This window comes from Colletotrichum graminicola, assembly GCF_000149035.1.
Source record: "Colletotrichum graminicola M1.001 genomic scaffold supercont1.10, whole genome shotgun sequence".
Classification (NCBI taxonomy): domain Eukaryota; kingdom Fungi; phylum Ascomycota; class Sordariomycetes; order Glomerellales; family Glomerellaceae; genus Colletotrichum; species Colletotrichum graminicola.
Genome location: NW_007361014.1, coordinates 33182 through 52598, shown reverse-complemented (window position 1 = coordinate 52598; position 19417 = coordinate 33182). Strand labels below are relative to the sequence as shown.

The 19417-nt window shown below is 57.4% G+C and overlaps 5 protein-coding genes across 5 annotated transcripts; 2 read left to right on the top strand and 3 right to left on the bottom strand.

Annotated features, from left to right (window-relative positions):
- Positions 1–241: 241 nt before the first annotated feature.
- On the bottom strand, positions 242–4309 carry GLRG_03326 (MRC1-like domain-containing protein; the record flags this gene model as incomplete). The annotated part of the gene is made up of 2 exons (XM_008094011.1): positions 242–1301; positions 1353–4309. The coding sequence occupies 2 exons, from the start codon at positions 4307–4309 to the stop codon at positions 242–244; spliced, it is 4017 nt and encodes a 1338-aa protein (XP_008092202.1).
- A 359-nt stretch (positions 4310–4668) lies between these two features.
- On the bottom strand, positions 4669–6385 carry GLRG_03325 (uncharacterized protein; the record flags this gene model as incomplete). Its single annotated transcript, XM_008094010.1, has 2 exons — positions 4669–5699; positions 5749–6385. 2 exons carry the CDS (start codon positions 6383–6385, stop codon positions 4669–4671), a joined length of 1668 nt encoding a protein of 555 aa, XP_008092201.1.
- A 658-nt stretch (positions 6386–7043) lies between these two features.
- Positions 7044–8046, bottom strand: GLRG_03324 (uncharacterized protein; the record flags this gene model as incomplete). Its single annotated transcript, XM_008094009.1, has 3 exons — positions 7044–7100; positions 7187–7482; positions 7539–8046. The coding sequence occupies 3 exons, from the start codon at positions 8044–8046 to the stop codon at positions 7044–7046; spliced, it is 861 nt and encodes a 286-aa protein (XP_008092200.1).
- A 3618-nt stretch (positions 8047–11664) lies between these two features.
- Positions 11665–12578, top strand: GLRG_03323 (uncharacterized protein; the record flags this gene model as incomplete). The annotated part of the gene is made up of 2 exons (XM_008094008.1): positions 11665–11779; positions 11830–12578. 2 exons carry the CDS (start codon positions 11665–11667, stop codon positions 12576–12578), a joined length of 864 nt encoding a protein of 287 aa, XP_008092199.1.
- A 4789-nt stretch (positions 12579–17367) lies between these two features.
- Positions 17368–19080, top strand: GLRG_03322 (myo-inositol-1-phosphate synthase; the record flags this gene model as incomplete). Its single annotated transcript, XM_008094007.1, has 2 exons — positions 17368–18104; positions 18168–19080. The coding sequence occupies 2 exons, from the start codon at positions 17368–17370 to the stop codon at positions 19078–19080; spliced, it is 1650 nt and encodes a 549-aa protein (XP_008092198.1).
- Between the last annotated feature and the right edge of the window lie 337 nt (positions 19081–19417).

Below are 19417 nucleotides of genomic sequence, written 5' to 3'. Positions count from 1 at the left end.
CCGCAGAGGGTCGTTGATCGAAATAAAGACAAAGTTGTAATTCATCAGGCTACCGCGGGTAAAAGAGGATACAAAATCTCACATCCGCCAGCAACGCCGAAAATGCGCACCAAAAACTCGTCCCTGCCCGGGTTCAGTCCATGTTTTTTTCCCAACGCCTTTTGACTAGAAACCGTCTTATACCAATTCCTGATAACGCGAACCAGCGTAGCCCCCTATACAAACCGGCGGGGCCGTTTACTCACTCAAATTTGCCCGCCCCAAAGAGGCCGTTGACGGCCTGGTGCCGCCTCTCCGCGCCCTTCCACTTCTTCGCCTCCCGGCGCTTCTCGCTCTCCTGGACCGCCGCGCGGCGCTCGTTCTCTCTCGCCAGTGCGCTAACGCCGGACCGCTTGCTCGCATTCTTCTTGATCTTGCCGTCATCGCCGAAGCCGCCACCGCCCCCGCCGCGGGAGGAAAAGGCCGAGGGCGCGACGCCCGACGCACCGCCTGCGCCGCTGCCTTGCGAGCTCAGGACCGAGGAGTTGGTCGTCGCGCGTCGGAGCAGCGTCGGGGTCTTGAAGCTGCCGCCTAAAGGCGCGGTAGCGTTGGGCATCGCGAAAGCGACGGCGGCGGATGTCGTGGACATCGTGGACGAGGACTGGCGTTTGAGGGTGAGCCGGTCGACGACCTGGTGGCGGAACCCGGTGCGGCGAGGGTTCTTGCCTGGGGAGTGGTTCTCCTTATTGCTCCGTGACGACGACGGTCGGGCATCCTCGTCATCAGGCTCACTGTCCGAATATGGATCCGTCGCTGGGATGACCTCGTTCATGTCCTCGAGCAGGCTCGATACGGACTCGCGGATCTCGCCTAGGGTGGCGGGTCTCTTACCGTCCTTGGTCCTGCGCATGTTGGCGGGCGGCCTGTTGGCCGCGTCGGTGCCGACAGGCTGTCGCTGCGCCGTGGGCTGGCTGTCCGGCACCGTTTGTTGCTGTTGCTCTTGAGACTGAGAGTCCTCCGTCTCCATCGGCTCCGGCGCGAAGTCGAGGAAATCCATCTCTTCGTCGCTGTCGCGGTCCTCGAGAGTGCGGAGGAAGGCCTGGTTGCCAGGCTTCTCGGCAATCTTCTTGATGCGCTCATCGGTGAAGAGGGCCTGTTGCATCTTCTGGAACTGACGGCGCTTCAGCCGCCTTCGGGCCTCACCATCATCATCCGAATCTGAGAGGTCGTAGTCAGCGCCGCGCTTGCGGCGGAGCATGCCCGTTGTGACGTCGTGGAACAGCTTGTCTACCATCTTCTCATCGTTTGCACGCTCACGCTCGCTAGGAGTCGTTAGTATGACGGCTTGTATATGTAGCTGTATGTTCACTTACGCATAAAGAGCAGCGAGCTTGCGCTCATCGTCAGCAGTCATACCGCCCTCGTCGTCAATCATTTCCTTGACAGAGGCAGCATCGTCATCATCGCTGTCCTCGCCGTCTACGCCTCCCAGACCGGCATATTCGTCTTCAGACTCCTCGGCCTGGTCCTCGACCATCTCCTTGGCCTTGCTCTTCTTGCGGTTGTAGTCCTCCGCTTTTCTGAGCTTCTTCTGCTTTTCAACAGCCTCCTTCATGACGTTAAAGGCAGTTGTCCTAAAGCCGAATTCGTCCATCTCGGGACTGGCTCTGGGGTCCTCGTCCTCATCATGACCAACCGCAGCCGCGACGTCAATCTTACGGCGCAGTTTACCTCTACGAACGAGAGGCGAGTCCTGTACCGAGTCGGCTTCCGCTTCGTTATCGAGAACCACAGTTCCAACAGTGGACATAGGAGGCTCGACGAAGCGTTGTCTCAGAGGCGTGTAGTTTTGCGGACCATTGTCCTGAGTAGCGTCGATCGAGATCTGAGTAGACCCCTCGTCGCGCACTAGACTATCGAAAGCATGGACCTGGGACTGGGAAAAGTGAAGGTGCACGCCCTCCGCAGAGTCCTGCTGCGTCTCAGCTCTCTGCGTGTCACCGATCTGGCTGTCGAGGATCATGCTGTCATGCCGTTGAGTGAGGCCAATGAGATTGGAGTCAGGGAGGCTATCGAAGTCCGGCATAGGCGACTGAGAGAACGCGGTGCCAGGAGCTTCTTGGCTGTCGTCCATAGTGCCAGCAAAGATCTGGGTGAGGCCTAGCCCAGCTGCTCCCGTGACGGGAAGTCCAGGGATGAAGGTCTTCTTTGCAGAACGCAGGACTGAAGTAGGGACAGCAGGCGACTTGGTGTTGGGTGCAATAGGCGAGCGCTGAGTCGCAGTCTTTGGTCTGGGCGTCGCCTCGACCCTGTCCTCATCCTCATCGTCGGAAATGACCTGGGACTTCTTCGAGCGACGGGTGTTTCTTGTGGGGAGGCCCAAGTCGTCATCGGACTCGTTGTCATCCTTCATAGGAGCTTCGACATCAGCTTCAGGGTGCTCCGAGTTATCGTCGTCGGCCTCGTCGTCGAACAGAGCGACGCCTTCAACCTCCGCGTCAGAAGCGTCGTCATCTTCGGCCTCCTCGTCTTCAGAACCAGAGAGCTCGAGTTCTACTGCAGCACCTCCTTCCGCTTCCTCATCGGAGGCTTCGTACTCCTCGTCGTCACTGTCATCCCAGGCGTCAAGCTCCCCGTTCTTCCTCTTTTCCTTCTTTTCTTTCTTGGCGGCTTGACGCTCACGCTCCATAATCTCCTCGGCTTCTCTCCTAGCCCGGGTGACAATATCCTCAACCTCCTGCATCTCGCGTTCGCGTTCTTCTGCAGTCTGGATAACGATACCCTTCGACTTGAGGTACTCTAGACGCTTCTCGCGCTCAATCTTGGCTTGCTGGCGCGCTCGTTGCTGCAAGTTGAGTTGTAGCTGGCCAACCGTGATGGTAGGCTTCTCGTACTTTCGCTTCCTCTCCTTGGTGGGTGAACCGACTTGAGCGAGGCGGCGCAGGGCATGAAGAGAATTTGATTCCTTGGCTTTTCTGTCAGGAACCCTGCTGAACAAGGCGTCAAGCTTGCTTTTCTTCCCGCCAGTAATCTCCAAATCATTGCCGTCGTCGTCGTCAAGGTCGATGAATGCTTGGTTTGCTGAAATGGTAGGCAATTTGATACGGACACGGCGTTTAGACTTGCCGTCTTTGCCGAGGGTCTGTTGGGGAGACGCAACGGCCGTTTCTTTTCCCTTGTCTAGTCTCCGCGATGCCTCGAAAAGATCGTCAAGGGAGAACTCATCAGGATCAGAGGCACCGGGCAGTGGAACGGCGGCTGTAGTTTCCTGGACCTTGGCAGGAGACATGTTGTTCGCAATGGGCGGAGAACTAGGGGGTGTCTCGGGGTCCTTCATTTCGGCGTCGGTCTGGTGAGCCGAGATCGGCGTAGTCGGACGGCTCGAGCTCGAAGTCTTGGGGTCGGACTTCGCCAAGGCTCCGAAGTTGAAGCGCTGGAGGAAGTCTGCTTTTGTGAACTTCTTTCTCGTCTTGGCCTCGTGAGCAAGCTGCATGTTACGCGCCATGCGCTGCGTCTCGCGCTGCATCTCTTCAACGGCCTTCTTGCCAGCCTTCCTTGCTGGCCTTGCGGCTTGGCTAAGCTTCCTGCCGTCCTCATCGTCGGTGTCGGAGACATTACCGGCGTCGTCGTCGTCAAAGAGGTCGACGTTGGTGGTCTGCTGTCGCTCCATGCGCTCGGCGCGCTTCTTCTCCTCTTCCGCCTCACGGGCCAGTCTCTCTTGTCGCTTGCGCTCAACGAGGGCCTGGAATCTGGCGCTCTTGGTCAACGAGGGGAGCGACGCGTCGGAGTCGGAGCCGTCGTCGGCCGCTGCCAAGTTGGCAGACTTTATCGGTGATTGGTGGTCGGGAGACACGAAGAGTCCAGGACTAGACTGCGCCACGGGGTTCTGGGTTGGCGGTGGTGTGGTTTCTCTAACGGGCTTCCTTTGCAGCCTTCGTGGTGCTACGGGAACGTCGTCTTCGTCTTCTACATCTCCCATGGCTGTATCCTCTGCGTCTTGTTCCTCGTCTTCGCCAGAAGATCCTAGTCGTTTCTGAATACGGTCGAGGAAGGTCTCGGGTTCGTCGTCTGAATCTGCTGGTTGAGTGCCGCCCTGAAGCTGGGCGGCGAGGCGTCCTCTGGGGCGGTAGAAGACTTCTTCTTCCGAGTCGCTGTCCTGGATACGCGCCGGAGGTGATTTGCTCTTGCGGCCGGCCTGCTTGGGCTCGTCATCCTCGGAACTTGTGTCGAGGGCAGCCAGACGGGCCTCGATTCGTGATTTCGGTGAGAGCATCATCTCTGGCGCTGGGCTTGCACTGGGTGAGCGCGGCGCTGGGTTTTCTGAAGCCATTGTGGGTTATAATTAAGAAAAAACAGGAACAACGATGGGTATCAAAACATGAAAGGAGTAGAAAGAGTTGGTCCAAGGTTAATGGTCACTGAGAGTGCCAATACTACGTGAAGGATGTTGAGGCAGAGTTGAGAGGTGAACGGTGGAGTGCAGGTCAATTAAGAGCTCTTTGACGCGTCTGGTAGACGCGACGTGTTGGTGTTCAGATACGGCGGGGCGGAAGCTTATCGCGCACCGCGACGCCACTAAACACGCCGATAAGCAGCACTTAACCGACGCGGGCCCGCACCACAACAGCTCTTATCGACACAGCTCCTTAGTCACTAAACAGCTGTAGCTTCAGTGTACTTATACTGAGTCTACTGGCACGCTTCTAACTTTGACATCTCTATTCTACTCGTATCCCGGATAATTTCTTCGGTATCCTGACGCTTCAATCTGTATAGCCTTTCATTGATAGACTTGTTAAATGTAACCACAGACCAAGCTCTGCCATCATCATTGTAACCAAAATCCAGGATGTAGTACCCCAGCAATACCACCAGGATCAGCGGCGCCGACGTGACGAAGTAGATCCAGAAATACTCGCCTCCCGGGCCGTACGGAACCTCCATCCCAAACAACGAGCACGTGTACGCCAGCGGGACGAACACCAGCCCCAGAAGCGTCACCGCCTTGGTGCTTTTGGCCTCGCGGATGCTCCGCTGCTGCTCCTTGTACCCCTGCCTGTTCCCCGTGATGCTCGCCAGTCCCGTCACCGCCGCGTTGAGCGTCTCCGTGCGGTGCCGCAGCTCCCGGAACCGGAGGTAGAGAAACTGGAAGTCGGCCGTGCAGTCCTGCCACGCAATGGTCTCGGCCGTGAGCGCGCCGGGCCGCGCTGGCGGCATGTTAACCAGTGCCGGCGGCACCGGGTGCGAGAGCGGGATGCCGAGTTGGAGCATAATGCCCTCGAGGTCCTCGAGGTACTCCCCCGTCCGCCGCTCCCAGCCCTGCATGTCGCTCCAGAGGGCCTCGACCTTGTTCATCGGCATCTTGGCGAGGTCCTGCTTGCGCGTGAGGCCGCGCTGCACCGCCGAGAGGGTTGCACGCAGGTGTTCGCTCTGCTTGAGGAAGTGCGAGGCAACAATCTTCTTGACAAAGACGTTGACCGACTCGGGCTCCGCAATGTCCACCAGCCGGGAGTGGGTTTCGAGGTAGAAGGAGAGATCCTCGAGCATCGAGATCCGCGGAGGCCCGCAGTAGCGGCCTTCTCTGGCAACACGGATCTGCTCCTCTTCGGGGACGAAGTCGAGATAGCCGCCTTGGTAAGGGCAGGCCTTGACAGGATACTCCCTTTTGTATTCGTCCCCCGTCCGGACGCTTTTCACTGGAGGGTCACAGAGCACGAGACCTGGAGACCATTAGCCAATGGGCAAAGACTCGGGATGGGGATTGCTCACAGTCCCAACCACCTCCTTCAGTCCTTCTCGACCACACACCGCACTTCCTCCTGACAACACCCACATTCAAATAATTCCCCACCTCATCAGGCGAGTTGTCCCATTTGAAGTCACGAGATACCCCGATGTGTCTGCCGGTAGCAGCACACACCCAGCGGAAGCTTGTCGGCTTCCTGTCAAACGCCACGACCTCATAGTACTTCATCTCCAGGTGGCCCCGGCTCTGGATGACAGACGGCAGCTGTACGCCATCGCTCTCGCCCATCCAGTTGAGGCTATGCACGACGACGCGCTCGTGCTCCACAAAGAATGACGGGTGGAGCGAGAAGCGCTCGCCGAGCACGCCGGCGAAGCCTGGACCGAGTCCCTCCACGACGTAGATATCCCGCCGGCCGCGCAGCGACGCCGTACTGCGGAAGTGCGCTTCTAGACCGGCGGGCTCGTCAAACTCTGCCGTCCTGGCGAACGTGCCGTTCTCGAGGCTGAGCTTGACAACCCTGGCGCCGTCGTCTGTAAACGGGATACGCTGGGTCTGGGCCTTGGGGTCTCGCTGCCGCAGGCGGGGGTCCATAAAGGAGAGAGACCTAACAAAGTCCTCGTAGTCACCGCCAGCAAGCCATGCACAGGCTTTCTCCATGGCGGTAGGATGAGATGGCTGATGCGAGCCGCGCATTTGAGGGGCTATGGGGAGTCTGATGCGCCAAATGTCGTTATTGAATGGCAAGATGGCGGGATAAGACTCTTGGACGAGTCGTCGTTATGAGTTTTGAGCCATGGCTATATATCCAAGGGATAAAGTACGGGCACGCGATACGACGGTTATGAATGCGCAGCAAAGTGGGAGAGTAGCGACAACGGAAGAAGAGAGCAGGCTGCCATAAAAAGGCTTGGTATTGAGGTGGTATTGGTATTAATGGGTGGTGACTAAAAATGCACGCGAGTTGCTCCCACTCCCGTCCGCTGTCAGCCAAAGCCAGGAACCCCCCCTATGCCTGATTGGGTCACCGAAGAGTGGCTTCGCTCACACCCGATCTACTCAGCTGTTTATCCCTGCCTTACATTAGGCGAACAGCATATTCATTTCTCGGCCCGGAATCGTCCCTGTAGCCCTTTCAGTGTGACTTTCTCGCGGCGGAAACCCGCGGATCGTGGCCGCAGGGCCAGCTGACCTATCACCCTTCTCTTGGCACCGCTGGATGCCTGCGCCTCTCGCCTTTACAGGAAGGAATAGCTATCTCTATTTTTGAGATAACGTGTCGTGTCCCTACCGCATTCCGTGTATGGAAGGCAACTTCTCAGGCGTTGTATTGGTTCTGTGCCTTGATCGCTTCGCCGATGTCGATCCAGTCAAGCTTTTGTTCCCTTCAGGTCAGCTCCCCAAAGATGACCCATCCGAGCTGACGCTCTTAGCTCGGTATTGGAAAATGGGTCGACTTACCAGAACGACGTTCGGTGTCCGTCCCCACTTCCCTCTGCACAAGTTGACCTGCTTGTCGATGGACTGCAACGAGTTCGTCTTTGGCGCATTGAATTGGTCCGGGATCTTGATGCCCGCGAACAGCTCAATGTTGAGAAAGTGGTTGACCAGGTACATGTAGCCGTTGGGGTCGACACCCTGCGGCCGGTCGATGTTGCAATTTGGAAAGTCTGCGTTGGTCTCGCCAAACGGCGTCTCCCAGTAGTACTGGAACTCGTCGAGGATGTAGTCCACCTTGCTCGTGTCGGAGTGATAGTCTGTCACCGTCAGCCCGCAACTTGATGAGTCTCGAAGGCACAGGAACACAAATTACCCATGAACACAACCAGTCTCGTGCCATCATCGATGAGTTCCTGGAGCGTCGGCCACTGGTCGAGGGCCACCTTCTCCTTGGGCCTGAAGACGTACTTTTCCAGACCCGTGTCTCTGAACGTGTCGCCAAACTGCGTGACGGGCATCGCATCGATATTGGTGAGAAGTAAGGTGACCACATCTCGCGGATGGGCCTCGATCCAAGAGGTGATATCCCCGAGGTACTCGGATAGCGATCCCGAATCCAGCAAGACGCAAGTCGTGTGGCACATCTGGATTTGGCCGTTTTTATTCTGGGTCTGGGCCTGGAGAAACCGCACGCCCATGTCGAGCTGGTCCGTCACCGATACATATTGGTTATGGGCGGGCGTGATGCCGACAAAGGCGCTGTTGTGGGATCCAACGAAGGTCACGTCGGAATACTTCTTCTCGCAGAGGGCATCATTCCCGTTGCAACAAGCGGCGGCGATGCCCGCCAATACGGACACAAAACGAGCAGCTCGCAACATGGCAAGGAACGGTCAGGGGCGATGGGATGGCAGGCACGGGTATCATCTTGACGAGCGCAGCAGCGAAAAGAGCAACTATATAACTAGATGGAGAGAAAGCCGCCCAGCTTACAGCTGCCGGGAACCTGTTTATAGTTTAAAGTGACATATAGGCCGAACTAACGAATCATGTGTGCGATCGAGCAGCCGTGTGCATCTTGGACGAGAAATGTTGGGGAGTCACTATGCCGATTTTGCTGGCAATATTCGTTGGCCCAGGGGCGAGTGACCCCTCGTAATGGAAACATGCAGCATGTGAGCGATGGTAGCCAAGACCCCTTGCCCCTTTGTCATTGGGGCAGCGTCTCGTGGTTGGACGATTGGACCGCAGGTGGGAGATGTGATAGAAAAGCGACTGTGGCGGACGTGAAATTGCTGTCTAAGCAGGCGGCCTCGCCTCATTTGTCGGGTCGTCAGGCTTTCCAAGCAGCATCAGGCACAAAAACACTTGTTTCTTATCCACGAGGTTAAAAGGCGAGACTTATTGATCTCTGACGCTAGGATGTAGGTAGTACTGCTTGATATGCCAAGCCCTTATGGGCTTCCTCTCAACCAACGGTGATAGGTTCCTCGGGAGTCTTGGGCGCGTCGAAGATCATGCGCCACACCAGATATTGTCAGGGGACTGTGATGCGAGAGGAGTCGGGTTGGTTGAGGTGAAGAAGTGAAGGAAGCCGGCCGCTAGAGATGTTCAAAGTGAAACAAGGGACGTTGACGAATGACGGTCGCAAAAGGCGTTGCCACCTGGTGGCCGGTCATCAGGAACCGGCAGATGGATGCAGAGGACAGAAAAGGCGCTAGCAGTCAACCAATTGCATATGTACTTGGATGCTAGGTAGGTACCGGCAGTTATCTAGTCGCACTTGCCTTCAAAACGATTAGTCGCCCAGGAGCCGTGATTCTATCTGGGCAGCAACTGGTCGGGTGCCACCTGCAACTGCTCCTGCCCTTTTCAGATGTTGGAAATAAATGTCATCCTTCTCCAAAACTCAATGTCACGAGGGTTGGGAGAGAGACAGACCTGCGCATCACTACAACTCTCCATCACGACAACAACATCCGTCATCATCCAAAGCTACACTTCGCTTCGGGGTGCATTCGACTTGGGAAAGGCCAACCGAGCCCTTCTTCCCCAGCTCATCTTCACAAATAGTTTCCGTCCAGCTTATCCTCGCTTCATCCGGAAACCTGTTGGTAGCTCCACGCTGCGACTAGCACCAAGCAATCGTCGGGAAATCTGCCGGATCGGCGCACATCATCCTTTGAATGCACATATTCCGTCTCGTTTGACTATTCAATATCGCAGCAACTCGGTCTTCTTCTGGTGAAGGCACAACATGCGACTCTGAAAGCTAAACCTCGGGTCGTCTAGACCATACCCCGGCAACGGTTGAACTGATATCGTCCCGCTTGTTTAGCGATAAACGCGCTGCCGCAGTTCTCTGCGTTGCAATCAGATCGATGGAGAGTGTTGTGCGGTTGAAAGACGTCTCACATGGGTAGTGACGCTTCTCTGCCTCATAGCTAGGATGCGGTGTTCGGTCCTTACACCCCCAGACAGTGTTTTGGACAGGATCCCTGACTACCTTGACCGCAGCGAAACTGGACAGGTGGTTACTTGGCTTACTCGTGCAGCACTGCAGGCCGGTTTGAGTGGATGATTTGGCCTTGGACCTCACCTGTGAGACTCCCGACATGATATCATAAACCTATCATCTTGCCTACCTCTGGCTTCGCTTCGATCACCATCGGCTTCTGCACTATTCATCTGCGAAGAAAAGCCGTCTTTCTCTTGAAGTCGAACGCGAGGATGGAACCTGCCTATGGCGCAGCTAACATGGCAGAAATGTCTTGCATCCCGTTGGGCATGCTATGGTGACAAATTCCTGAGACAACAGATTGAACACCCCAAGTCAAAAAATCGGGGATCATCCGAAAAAACGAACTCTGGTTGCGGCCCATCGAAGCTGCAGAATCCGCCTCACCTGGTCGCGGAAGGGAGGGGGCTTAGTGGTCTCTCTCTGTACAGCCCTCAGGACAAGACACCCGAGGATCAGCATACCCCGTTTTGGTTAAGCTTGCTTCTTGGAGCGGAATCGCCGGCAGATCCTCTCTTTCCTCTTCCCTCGGCCGCCTCGCCGGGCCACCCACTATTTTCGTATTTAGAGCTGCGAAGGGGCCAAACAACCGTGCGCGTAGCGACGAAACGTGGGAAGGCCTCCGAAGCCCGAGTTTTGTTCTCCGATGCCCAGGATTTCGCCAAGGACTGTCAACCGCCTTGTCGAAGGCTTGTTACGACGCGACTCGGGACGACGTAGGGTCGCTGACCTTTCATCCCGCCTGCTGCTTTTGCCAAGCCATGTCAGCCGTGGTCCGCGTCTCTCGTGCATTTCAACAACGGGTCTAAGATTATTATGAGCCTCTTGCTATGAAGCATCCGTAAGGAGTAAGGAGTAGGACACATGGCAAAAGTGCAGTCAAACTTTACCATGGAGAAATTTGCCGCCGTCTCGGCTTCTTGAGATCGTCGTGTCGAGAGGCCCGCAGCCCTTACACCCCCAAAAGGGGATGAATGGCCTTGCCGTTATTCCACTAGCGGAGAATGGAGACACCATCAGGGTCACTCAATTGCGTTCCGTGAGTTCTTGGATACGAGCGGAGACATTCCATTCACGAATATCCTGGTGGTTTTGTCCTGTCTCACCCTCTTGCAGTATCAATCAGCCGCTTAGTGGAACCAAGCTCGTCTGCACCGACCAACAACCTCACACACCTCACGTTTGACGATCGATGTGATCCTAGTGCTGTTCCACAAGATTCTGTAGGTGGAGATGGGATGGCCCCTGCCCTCAGGAACGCCCCTGTCGCCAAACCTTGTCCGACGATATCATCACCGGTATCGACGGTGAGCCCCTTAAAAACCGGAGACAAGGCTGGCCCTAGTACCTGAGAGGGAGCTGAGCCGCTCCCCCACGATGGCCGTTTTCAATGATCTACCAATCGGAGCTTAGATCGCCAGTGTCTGGTTCACGCAAGGCCTACATTGTATACTCGCACTCTTTTCCGAAGAACCCACCCTCGGGCTGACTCCAGGCGTGGCGTTTCCCTCACCCGGCCCGCCGCCGCCCTCTTCGAAACGGTGGTGAACCAATCGCATCTTCGCAACGGTCGTTTTGCTCACGCCCACAACATGCGTTGTCTGGTCGTCAGATCGATGCTTCAACTGATCTTTCGTGGGAAGGGGGCAACAGGATGATTCACTCAGGAGCATAATGGCTGCAAGCCCTGGTCTTGGGGACTAGGCCCGATCGTTTGCCAAGACCCATCAGTTGTCTTCAAAGTCGTCTAAGTCCTGCCATCCAGAGTATCGACGACTTGTATAAGAGTCGCCTGCATGTCCGTTAAGTTCTCCCCTTCTTTGTCTCTCATCAGCATCTCATCTTCTCCTTTAGCCTTTTTCATCATCTGCCTCTCTTTCCGACACGAGCCTGGAGCTCCTTTTCACGGCCTTCGAATCCTAGCAATCGCACAGCTTTTCAAGTTCTGTATCAACTTTCACCCATCTTTCCAACCGCCTAAATGAAGTACAGCTCCACCATCCTCTTCGCGGCTTTCGCTGCCACCAACGTCCTCGCCCACGGTGTCATCGACAGCGTTCAGGGCGCTAACGGCGTCAACCTTCCCGGTCTCTCTTGTAAGCCCCCCCCCGCCTCGTCGGCTCAGGCCTTCACTAATACATCCCAGTGATCGACGGCACACCTCGCGATTGCGCGTCTCCCCGCTGTGGCTCCGAGGCCGACACCTCCATCATCCGTGACCGCGAGTTGGGCACCAACAGGGCTTCCGCGCTCGGCCGTACCCAGGGCGGTGGTCCCGTCGATGCTGCCGCGATGATCCAGAACTTCATGGACGGCGCTGCTGGCAACACGACCGCTGCCAAGGAGGCCCGCGCCGTCCACGAGGAAATGATGGCTCGTCGCAACATCGCCGCTCGCCAGAACGGCGGCGGTTCCAAGACCCCCAAGGGCACCGTCGAGACCGGCGTCAAGGCCGCCACTGGCATGGCCGCCAGCGGAGGCCTGCCCACGACCGCTGACGACGGAACCCTCAAGATGACCTTCCACCAGGTCAACCAAGATGGTGCCGGTCCTCTCCTGGCTGACGTCGACGCCACCTCGGGCGGTACCGATCCCAGCGCCTTCAAGAAGGCCGAGGTCACCCAGAACGTCCCCGGTATCGGTTTCGGCGGCCTCTCGGGCGCCTCCACCATGGACTTCCCCGTCGCCATCAAGATGCCCGCCGGCATGACATGCCAGGCCAACGTCGGCGGCGCCAGCAACGTCTGCGTCGCCCGTCTTCGCAACGCCGCCCTCGCCGGCCCGTTCGGCGGCTCCGTCGCCTTCACTCAGTCGGCGACCGCCCGCAAGCGTGCCATTGAGTTCAACCTTCGCAAGCGCACCGAGACACGCGAGGCACGCGCTTTCAAGGCCTAAGGTGCTCACCGCACTTTGGCAGGGCATCGGGGGAGTAGTACGGCATTACCAGGCAACAAGGAAATCAACATTTTCCTTCTTTTTTCTTCTCGACCTCCCTTTGATAGCTCGCCGCCTGCCAGGGGCATGGCGTGCCGGACTGTCATAGGGGGTATGGTGATTTGAGTCTAGCATCACCAGCTGCTTCGCTCGCTCTCATCATTTTGTTTCCTTTTCATCTTTTACGTGATATCCTGGGGATACGCTTGGGGGGTTTCCTGATGTATAGTAATACTGCATAGATGGCGTGCCTGGATGAAATAACGATGCTTTATGGTTCTTGAAATTTTTCTTCTTCTTCGTCTTCCTTATCGCGGTGACTTACTCCCCTGCTCTGTCTCGGGTACTTCCCAGTGAGGTTTGTGCGAAACGCGCCATAGGAAAAACCTAACCGGAATGGCGGATTTCGTCAACGGGAAAATGTGGGAGTCGAGAGGGAGCACCCGAGCAGGGAGGGTCCCGGCCGGCTGGGTGCTTGCTGTCGGAGGCTGAACCTTCCTCCGAACTCTAATGACCACAACCCATGTGCCGACGGAACGGCACATTTCAACCACTTACACAGATGGTTCCCCACCAGCTCTGCCCATTTAGATGTAATCCATTCAGGCACTGCCGGTCTTAAAGTATCCAGGCTGATCACTCGAAAAAAGCACGCACGGTTGCTTATGAAATGAAGTTGGGGGTTGTTCTTGAACGTGTGCTTCATATGAGCCATCAAAACGCGTCCGCAACTCTTTCTCTCTTTTTTTTTTTTTTAAAAAAAAAAAAAAATCTTTTTCATTTTCAAACAAGGGGAGGAGCGTGTTCTTCGATGGTAAGCTAGCTAACTGTACTTCGCCTGGACACCGGGAACCGCGTCATGGTCGAACTAGCCCAGGGCGAACTACAGCACCCCCTCCCAAACTCTGATTCCTGCTATCCTGGCCGGCCGTTCCAGACCCGATCCCAGGGACGCGTGTGGGCTCCCCACGAGGCTTACGGGAGGGGAGAGGGACAAGCTCGCGGCAAGCCGATAAGTCGCCATCGCCGCGGGAGGGAAAATCTGTTTGACACCCCCCCCCCCCTCTCCCTCGCCATCCCTGCAAGCCGGATGATCCGTCAATCGAAACGTTCAGGCCTGTTTCGCCACAACAAAAGGGCGGCGAGGGCTAGAAGAACTCTATATGCTCAGGGGTCTATGACGCAGGAGGGGCAGGTGGCAGTCGAGTGTTCTTCGGCATTTCGGGGTGCGAAGAGGTTCGGAGGATGTACAGAGCGCTCGAATCCTCAATTCTACCAGCCGATTGACAGTTCGGTTTTTGACCGAATGAATCCGACTCAAGGCGTCTGAATTTGACCAATGAGGCCAGCAGCCGATGTTGCCCTTTTGAGCTGCCGTGGAAAGAGCGCGCGTAGGAACCCAAAAGGACTCGGAGGAGCATTTTGCGCAAGTCCAAGTGCTTTTTACCACCTCCTGAGACGAGACGCCGAGGCGAGGCCATGGGTGATTGTCTGTATCTTCGATGGCCCCCCCTGTTCCAATTTCCACTCTTAGTTTCGCTGTTGTTCACGCTGGCGAACGGAAAGACTTTCAATCTTGCAGCGCCGAGTCTCGACAGGAATTCCCATGAGCCCATTTCCGAGACGGCGTTCTTGAACAAGGCTCCCCCATTTCAGATCGTCCACAGACTCAGGTAGAACAATCCAGAAGTCGTTTTCACGTCCCAGACGTGTAAGTTTCCTGTAGGGCGTCAACCCCCCCCCCCCCCCCCCTTCTGATGGGCACCTGCTGATACGTCTTCCGAGGGACTTCGATCTCTGCCACCCCTTTCGCTGTAAAGAGACTCCGTCACGCCAATATAAGCACACAGCTGGAAGCCCGCCGCGACGTCATCCTCGGACTCCGCTTCAAGCTCGTCGTCAATAGCCCCACATGCGCCGGAAGGGGGGGGGGGGGGGCGACTTCGGTGCCCATGATCTCCGCAACGGCCGTCTTGGCATCGGCGGTGTGGGCCGCCTTCACGGTCGCGTGACAACGTAGCTTCAACAGTATCCTTTGAGGCCTCTCGGTTGGAATGGCGTGTCCGCAACCCGAGCGACGCCTTGGGGTGTCAGTTCATGTCCCAGGAAGCAAGGATCTTTGCGACCTGGCCCGTGTCTGTCAGGGTTCGAAATAGGTCGTCGACGAGAGCTTCCCAAGTGACCAATGCTCTCTGCTCGTCGTCTGGCATGCCTGATCTCCCAGAGAGTCGAAGAACCCCTGGTTCGCGTCCGTTTTGGGACCTTTGCGGAACCGGGAGCGGGATCTCGTGAGGGCTCTCGTCGCAGGGCTAGTAGCTGCGGTCCCCGAGTCCATCGAGCAGTCCGACGTTTCCCCTCTGGGACTGGGAATATTTCTTCTTGGCCGATGCGGGATGCGACACTGGCCCATCCAACATTTGGGCCGAGATGGCATTGGAAACTACACACGTGCCTGGAGAGGCGCGCATGTTCAGCGAACAAAGTGAACATCGAGAGCATGGATTGGGAAGTTGCAGGAAAACCTGCCGACTGAACGTGATGGCGCACATCAAATCCCGTATTTCTCAAGCCGAGAACTACTGGGCTGATGTTACTGACGGCGCGAAGCTTACCACATATCGCACTCCACTCAGCGTGTAAACAACCGAGACCAGTCAGGCGCAGGTGGTTAGACGGTATACGATGTGCAAAGGGGTTGGGGGTTGCTCGGAGCAGCTCGTGTCGGAATTGCGGTATTGATTTATACCACTATAGAGGAGCTTCTGTTGGGGGTTTGTTTTCTCGTAGTCATTGATTTCGGTACGGCAATCAATGGGGACGGGGCTGGCGCCCGGGGAGCCGGCGGCGTCGGCGATTTTCCCGTCTCCGAGCGGAGATCTCGCTCTCCGGTGTCTAGCGGGGCGGCAACCTGTCCCGACGCCCGATTCGCACATCGAATCGGGACGGGGTTTCGCGGCTGCGAACGCAGCAGCCGAGCGGAAAGGGGAAGAAAAAAAAAAAAAAAAAAGAGCCGAGGTGGAAGGGTGGGCGATGGATGGCAGCAAAGATTGTGGATAGACGATTCGCGGCTCGGGATGCATCTTCGTTGGGGAGGATCGCCATAGTTGGATGCATAGGCAATACGTACGTAGAAGAGAAGGATCATCCCGTTACATCGAACCGAAGAAGCCGGCCCGACGTGGCCGGACGGAGAAGTAGACAACCATACGCCAATCACCCTCCCATGCAACTTACTGCCTTCATACTATATACCACACTACCTTTGCAGTACCGCAGTAGAGCGCCCGAGCACCAGGTCACCAGGCTGATTAGCTTATCGGACGGCCGTCACCGGTACGGCGTTACTCCTCCATCCCGCCTTCCGTCCCTCCTTCGGTAGCCGGTTCGAACGCGCGCACGTCTGGGGCAGCCCATCCCAGCCCAGCCCAGCCTAGCCTAGCCTGACCCCTCCTTTCCTCGCTGGTGTCCTTTCGAATGGGTTCTTCCCACCTAAACGACGTTGAAGGCCAATTCCCATGGCCGAGGACAACCTCCTCTGGCCACCCACGCGCTTCAGCGCAGCGCCTGGGAACCGAAGCAAGACCCATAGGTGCCGTGCTCGAACCGGGCATGCAAGGATGTGTCGTGTCAGGTGCTCCTCGTCCGGGCCGCCGCTCGCGATGAGTGAGCTGTCTACTAATTGATCACTATCTCGGAGGGGGGAAGGCAGGGGGGAGGGGGGATGCACGGCAAAGTCGGGCACGGCGGCATGTGACAGGGCCGCTTCATATGAATGTCTGTGTATGCGTCTCTCTTACGTCTTCAAAAGGCCCCCGGCGCACACGAGTCCTTCCGAGCCCCCCCCCTCCCCCCCCCACTGCCGCCCAGATTAAACAGCATACGACTGCGCGCATAGCAAAGGCCCTTGGGATCCTTCATCTGTCGCCATTTGCATTTGCATGCATCCCGGGGAGCCGAGCTGCACAAGGACCCACCACCCGCCAGAGCCGTGCCAGTGGTCCTGTCACTCTCCGCAACGCGAACCCGTCCGTCCGTCTCACCGCCCCTCCCCCCAACGACGACGACGGACGACTAGTGGGTTCCGACGTGGCATAGCTCCAGGTTCACTTCGTCCCGCAGATGGCTAGTTACCTATCTAGCCTGGGTACCTTGTTTGACTTCTCACCCATCCCCAGTGTTCCGAACGGTCACCCCCTCCCCCCCCTTCGGCCTTGGCACTGTCTCTTTGGACGAACTATTTGAACCATACTCCCCTCCCCCCAATGCCCTTCTTTCTTTTCCTTTACTCTCTTCTTTTATCTATCCAGAAACAAAGTCTATCTAGCCAAGGAAATTGAGGATAGTCTCACTCTCCAACAAAACCACACCCACTACCAGAACCCCAAACCTTCGTCTGATCGCACTTACGAGTCGCGATCACCCCGTCGTCAAGACGTTTTCCAACCTCCTCAACTCGTAAGTCACCCTCACCAACGTGTCCTCGTCTTCGAACCTCCGCGGGCGGCGTCACACACACACAAACGGAACAAGAAATGCTGACACCCACGCGCGCCCAGGGTCCATCACCCGTTCGCAGGAGCCCGCTGTTCCGCCTCCCCCGGAGGTTCAGCGGACTCGGCCAAAGATCTCTAGAGATCTTGCCAAACCACGCAAGCAAGCCCAAAATTTCAACTGAACCCTGAACAAACCGCACGCCTCTACCCCCCCCCCCCCCCCCCGACCCGCGCCACCTCTGAAATCTCAAGAAGCCATGGCTCCCCATGCAGAGGTCGACTCGGGCTCCGCGCACGGAGATGGACCCCCCCCCGACCGCAACGGCAACGGCGCCGCTATCACTAACCAGCAGCACCACGAGCTCTTCACCGTCAATTCCCCCAACGTCGTCTACACTGACACCGAGATCCTGTCAAAGTACACCTACCGCACCACAAAGGTCACCAAGGACGCCGCCGGCAAGTACATCGCCACGCCCACCGAGACCGTCTACGAGTTCAAGACGGACCGCAAGGTGCCCCGCGTCGGCATGATGCTTGTCGGCTGGGGCGGCAATAACGGCACCACCGTCACCGCTGGCATCCTCGCCAACCGCCGCGGCCTCGAGTGGGACACCCGCGAGGGCGCCCGGGCCGCCAACTACTACGGCTCCGTCATCATGGGGTCTACCGTCAAGCTGGGCACCGACGCCGACACGGCGAGGGACGTCAACATCCCCTTCCATGACCTGCTGCCCATGGTCCACCCCAATGACCTCGCCATCGGCGGCTGGGACATCAGCGGCATGAACCTGGCTGCCGCCATGGACCGCGCCCAGGTGCTCGAGCCCACGCTCAAGGCACAGGTCAGGAAGGAGATGGCCGAGATGGTGCCGCTGCCGAGCATCTATTACCCTGACTTCATCGCCGCCAACCAGGAGGACAGGGCCGACAATCTGATCCCCGGAAGCAAGGCCTGCACGGCGCACGTCGAGCAGATTCGCAAGGACATTCGGTAAGGCTTTCGTGTGTGCGTGCATTGTGATGAGAGAGACAGGAGGTTGCTGACGCGAGACAGCGACTTCAAGGAGGCCAACGGCCTCGACAAGGTCATTGTACAGTGGACCGCGAACACGGAGCGCTACGCCGACATCATCCCGGGCGTCAACGACACCGCTGACAACCTGCTCAGGGCCATCGAGGCAGGCCACGAGGAGGTCTCGCCCTCGACCGTCTTCTCCGTCGCCTGCACCCTCGAGGGCGTCCCCTTCATCAACGGGTCGCCGCAGAACACGTTTGTGCCGGGCGCCATCGAGCTGGCCGAGAGGCACGGGTCCTTCATTGGCGGCGACGACTTCAAGTCGGGCCAGACCAAGATGAAGTCGGCGCTCGTCGATTTCCTCATCAATGCGGGCATCAAACTGACGTCCATCGCGAGCTATAACCACCTGGGCAACAACGACGGCAAGAACCTCAGCTCGCAGAAGCAGTTCCGATCCAAGGAGATCTCCAAGTCCAACGTGGTCGACGACATGGTCGAGGCCAACTCGGTGCTGTACAAGGAGGGCGAGCACCCAGACCACACTGTCGTCATCAAGTACATGCCAGCCGTGGGCGACAACAAGCGCGCGCTCGACGAGTACTATGCCGAGATCTTCATGGGCGGGCACCAGACCATCTCCATGTTCAACGTGTGCGAGGACTCGCTGCTGGCGTCGCCGCTCATCATCGACCTCGTGCTCGTCGCCGAGATGATGACGCGCATCCAGTGGAAGGCGACGTCGACGGACGGCGCGGCGACCAAGGACTTCAAGGGCTTCCACAGCGTGCTGAGCATCCTGAGCTACATGCTCAAGGCGCCGTTGACGCCGCCCGGGACCCCGGTCGTCAACGCGCTGAGCAAGCAGCGCGCGGCGCTGACCAACATCTTCCGCGCGTGCGTCGGTCTCGAGCCCGAGAGCGAGATGACGCTCGAGCACAAGCTCTACTGAAGAGGGTCGCAAAATTAAGCGATCGATGACAAATCGATCTGAGTTCCGTTCTTTGCCGCGTCACGTGCATGTGACGACTTGGATTATTGTTGATTTCGAACTTGGAGGCCAACTCGGCCCCGGCCGATCGCTTAGAGTGTGGACTGATGATGATTTTGGAGAGTGCCTGTTGATTAGAAAATACCGACCGTCTTTACCGCACACACAGCCCGCAGGCGTCTCGCAGGCGTCTCACATGCTGTAGAGTTTATGATGTCTCGTATCGTGACGTTAACTGAGGGGCAGCCACGCAAGCCCTTCGGTCCGAACCTTGGAAGTCCCTCGGACGAGAGGGGAA